We start from the raw sequence: 4,686 nt of genomic DNA, 5'->3' as shown, positions 1-4,686 counted from the left end.
ATCCCAAGGTCATGAAGGGGTTAATATTAGAGTTAGGGCAGTCCCAATAAGGGTCAATATGAAGTGGTGGGATGGCTTTTGCATTTGTTTGATAAAAAGCATGTTAACTAAGTAACCTATATTATTTTCATAGACTATTGCTGTTTATTTATTTACTGCAGGGTATTCAATCATTATGTTTCTGTCTTTGTTTTTTAATGTATATATCAATTGTTTGGGAGATGAAATCCTGCCAACAGATTTCCTTTAATACAGTTTGTCATGTAGAAAAGAAAAAAAAACTTTGCCAAAAATATAAAAAAAAACATTTAAAGCACAAAAATCTTGCATTCTGATAGTTTCCGTTTATGTTAAAATGTCCCCAAATGTTTTTATAGTCTTTAAAGTGACAAAACACCAAGAATAATGTTACAGATAAAACATGCCTAATAACATGATTGCAGTCATTTTCTATGTGATGCCGCACCTGCTTCCCATTATATCCTCTTACCTAGATTTGTTTATCTGATAGCATCATAGGTTTTCTCAGTGACCATGGGGTAACAGATTTGTAACAGATTTGATTGTTGTAGTAAAAGACAATCATTTATACAAGGAGACTCCACTAGATTTTCCACTATTTTCACGCAAAATTTCTAACCACGTCTTGCATTTTTGATGCAAGTTTGCACCAGTTATGGAAGAACAAGCCACATGTAGCAACAACCTAAATTGACTAAAAGTGGGCTTCACCTAGGCACCACCCTTGAAACAACGATGGTAGGAATCATATTTTAATTGCTGGTCAGTAAACCATTTCTTTATAGAATGCATGTGGTCGAATGCGCACAAGATAAACCTTTAAGGAAATTAGACATTACTGTGTGAAATATTCACTTACAGATTGATAAAAGAAACAACAAAACAACAATGCAACAGAAACCTACAGTTTTATATCATGTATGTTTATTTCTCACATTTTCATCAGGATCACATTGTAATTGAGCCAACTGGAAAGTAGTAAAAGGCAATGGTTTCATTTTCAATATTGTATCAGGAAAAGAAGACTGCTCTGCAATGTCAACTACTGATGGAACGATCAATGAAGTCTCGGAAAAGTGCAACCCTTGAGAAGAAATCAGGAGCTACGCCACTTCCACAACTCTGGATTATGAAAGAAGAAATTCCTTGAATCACCCCATTGCATACGAGAGGTCCCCCAGAGTCGCCCTGGAAAACAAATGGTTTTATTTGGACCTATTTTATTTATATTCTTGCAACTTTAATTTCACTCATTGCAAACAAATGATGTTTAGTTCTGTATGAAGCAAGATTAGAAATTTCATCGGGTACCATACGTATTTACAGAGGTACACATTTTTGCTCATGTAATAATACCTTCCAGCAGGGCTTCTCTGTCACTTTATTGATATCCCTTCTGGCTGCATTTTCAATTGGGGACAAATATAAAATATGACAATTCGTTTAAACCAAAATACCCAGTTAATTATAGTCCTATTTTATTCACCCCATAGCCTAAGGTTGTGCACCATGCTACCATCATTATACTGCCTGTTTTTATAAAAAAATAAAATTATACCTACTGTATATAGCATCACTATTTTTTTATTAAATTCATGAGACTTTGAACCCCATTATAAGTTGTTGGGTGCCAGTGACATCACAGCCATTGTCTGACGGGAAGCTCTGCTCCACCTATAATTATGACACTATATATACAAAGCTATGAAATATATATATGTGTACCCTATAACTGCCTCCTAAGATTTTGATCACTAATGAACTTTGACTGACTGGTCGATTTTTAGAGGAGGGTCAATAGTTCATATTCCACTTATCATCCACTTGTGTTGCATTACTTACAAAACATATGCCAGCCTGACGCATGAATACTCCAGTGCATATGTTGTTGGGACGACACAAATCGCTGCCAGTCACTGTGACACTGAGCTCCTGAAGACGGTCTGGAATCCTTGCCTGCGTTCCCAATCGCCCCCATCCTGAAGTAATACACTGGGTCCCAGCAGGAACTGTCTCATTGACTCGTGGTAGTTCAATCAAATTAACTCTTGAGTTCAGAGTTACTCTCCTATCAAGCTGCATCAAGACACAACCAGAAAACAATTTCATCAGTTAATATGTGGGAGAATTGTTAAGGCCCTCACACACTTTAGACTATTGTTGGCCAAAACCACTGACAACAGTCTAATGTGTATGAGAGTGTCAACCTTCTGATGGTTGGGGAATATGTAGATCACACATGTTCTATTTAGGACTACAGTTCACATTGTTCTTCCAGAGATAAGACGGCAGCCAATGTGTTAATCAGTGGCTTTCTCATAGAGAACATATAAGTTCTCAGCTAAATGAGAACTCCTTTGTATGAAAATGTCAGCTCACTTGGCTGACAGCCATATAGTGGAAATGGCCAGCCTAAGCCTACTAAATGATGTCTCATGTGAACATTGCTGTCATCTCACCTGTAAAATAAGGATATCATTTTCAAGTGTCTCTGGGTTGAAGCCGTTTTCGAACACTCTAGATATTCTAAATGTTTGTCTGGAGGCTTCGTTGCTACTTAGAGAATGAGCCCCCAATACCACAACCACTTCTCTTGGGTTTCTGAATGATAAAAGGGAAAAATACAATATGCATATACAGTATATATATATATATATATATATATATATATATAAAATTATATTCTATTAGTTTGGCTATGGTTTGGCTATTGTGCTAATTAGTTATGGTGACTCACACTCATCTATTAAAGGGAATCGATCAGCAGGTTTTTGGTACCTCATATGAGAGTGTCATGATGTAGACAAAGAGACCCTGAATCCAATGATGTATCGCTTAGTTTACTGGGTGCAGTGTTTCTGACTCAATCAGTTTTTAGATTTAGCAATGCAGCAGAGCTGAGAAAGCTACTACCACCCACCCCAGGCTCTTCCTGTACAAAGTCCATAGACAGTGAGCTGCTTATCACAGGAGGAGGTGGGTCAGACTGCCAGGCATGTGCTCCTGTGTCCAGCAATGATAAGCTCCTGGTGCTAAAACAATCATTGCAAATACACAACAGCACAGAGCTTGATAAGAGAGGCATTCCTGAAATCTTTGTTTAACCCCTACAGCATGCTGTTTTCAGACAGATTCCCTTTATTGATATGTAGTGGGAATTTGAGCTACGATGAGCACTAGATCATGGAGAGCTCAGAGGAAGAATCAATATGATCATTGGACAGAAAGTTACTGCAGGACGAAGGATTGGTCTTAGCTAAAGAGGTCTCTTGTTCTCCAAATGAACCATTGAATCCCATAGGTATCTTGCCTGTACTACCCTGATCATAGCCCTTTGCATACATACAGTAATAATTACCTTATAGACAAGATACTTACATGTCTGATAAGCAATGTGCAGCTGTCATTAAAAACTGCTGGGCAATGAGGGATCCTCCACAGAAGTGCTGACGTCTTAGCTGAAGAGAGGCAATGTAAGGATGAGAGTTGGGAACAGCCTCTCTGCCCCCAACAATTTCAGTACGGAAAATTCCTGAGCAAAACATAAACATAAAAAATATATAAAAAATTGTCAAAATGTAAAAACTCTTTTGAAATTACATTGTTATAATCAGTCCTTCAAAGATAGATAATCCTTAGGTACTAAAGGTACTAAGAACTGTTAAAAAGTAATAATAATGAACGGTCTTTCTCCTACCCTTTTACATAATAAATTTCATGTGTTGTAATGTAGACCCATATTATCGCCATGTCAGCTCTTTCTCTAGTAAGCAGTGGTGTCAACTTTAGATAGCATGCAAAAACAATACAAAAAATGCATAGACTCAGATAGACTCGGAAATTTGTAAAGTCAATAACTTGTAACCTGTTTTATGCATCTAGTACTCACCTCCATCTATCTGACCGACCCAGAGTGCTACTAGAATGATGAGACGATGGTCCATGTTGCTGATGGGAATCAAGTTCATCATTCTTACAGGTTTTGCACCTTTATAATTGCCCGATAACGGTTCAGTTTACACAACTAACTGCTATTACTAAACTACGTTGAGAAATCAGTAACTGTACAGGTCAAAGGAAATAAGGAATTAGAAACATGTGAAAACCAGTGTGACTGTGCAAAGTTGGCAACAGCTTTATAACATCTATAGTTGAGAAATAAGACAAATGTTACTGTACATTGTGAAGAAAACTGTGTAAAATATATAACAATCATATAAATAAAATATTGCCATGCAGCTTCAACACTGAAACTATTCACTGTTCATGCGGGTGTATTCTACCATCTGATATTACACCCACGTATAGAGAGCCCACTTGCACGATGGGCTGTAGGTACAGTTGCCTATTGAATTTTGGGAATAAATGAGTCACTCTGTAGTCAGCAGTACCTGAAACAATACTAATTGGATGTCACATGATTTCAGTAATTCTAACCAAGCCTCCGACTTCTGAACTGTTTTCTCATATTGCATGAGTATTACACATAAATCTAGTTCTTCAATCCTAATTAAAATCCATAAAGACATCCCAGAGAGGTGACACATCCCCCTCACATTAAACACATGGGATTAATTGTAACTGGGGAAGTGAGAAACTAAATAGATCTGGGGAAGTGAGAGAGAGCGGATACTTCAACCTTCATTGAAGTAGAACCTCCTGCAG

General features: G+C 37.3%; 1 protein-coding gene across 1 annotated transcript; it reads right to left on the bottom strand.

Moving 5' to 3' along the window:
* Positions 1 to 923: 923 nt before the first annotated feature.
* On the bottom strand, positions 924 to 4,056 carry LOC138680101 (myeloblastin-like). Its single transcript, XM_069767850.1, has 5 exons — positions 3,911 to 4,056; positions 3,400 to 3,553; positions 2,481 to 2,622; positions 1,864 to 2,097; positions 924 to 1,209 (listed from the first exon to the last, which is right to left on the bottom strand). Exons 1-5 carry the CDS (start codon positions 3,990 to 3,992, stop codon positions 1,060 to 1,062), a joined length of 762 nt encoding a protein of 253 aa, XP_069623951.1. The 5' UTR covers positions 3,993 to 4,056; the 3' UTR covers positions 924 to 1,059.
* Positions 4,057 to 4,686: the final 630 nt, after the last annotated feature.

Source organism: Ranitomeya imitator, chromosome 1 (genome assembly GCF_032444005.1).
Source record: "Ranitomeya imitator isolate aRanImi1 chromosome 1, aRanImi1.pri, whole genome shotgun sequence".
Taxonomy (NCBI): domain Eukaryota; kingdom Metazoa; phylum Chordata; class Amphibia; order Anura; family Dendrobatidae; genus Ranitomeya; species Ranitomeya imitator.
Note: the sequence above shows the minus strand (reverse complement) of the source record. Positions and strands in the feature narration are given on the sequence as shown.

Coding starts and splice junctions, on each gene's coding strand:
- LOC138680101 (XM_069767850.1), bottom strand. CDS start 3,992: ATGATGAACTTGATTCCCATCAGCAACATGGACCATCGTCTCATCATT. Junction 3,554..3,910: donor GGTCGGTCAGATAGATGGAG/GTGAGTACTAGA, acceptor TGTTTTGCTCAG/GAATTTTCCGTACTGAAATT. Junction 1,210..1,863: donor GTCAGGCTGGCATATGTTTT/GTAAGTAATGCA, acceptor TTTGTTTTCCAG/GGCGACTCTGGGGGACCTCT.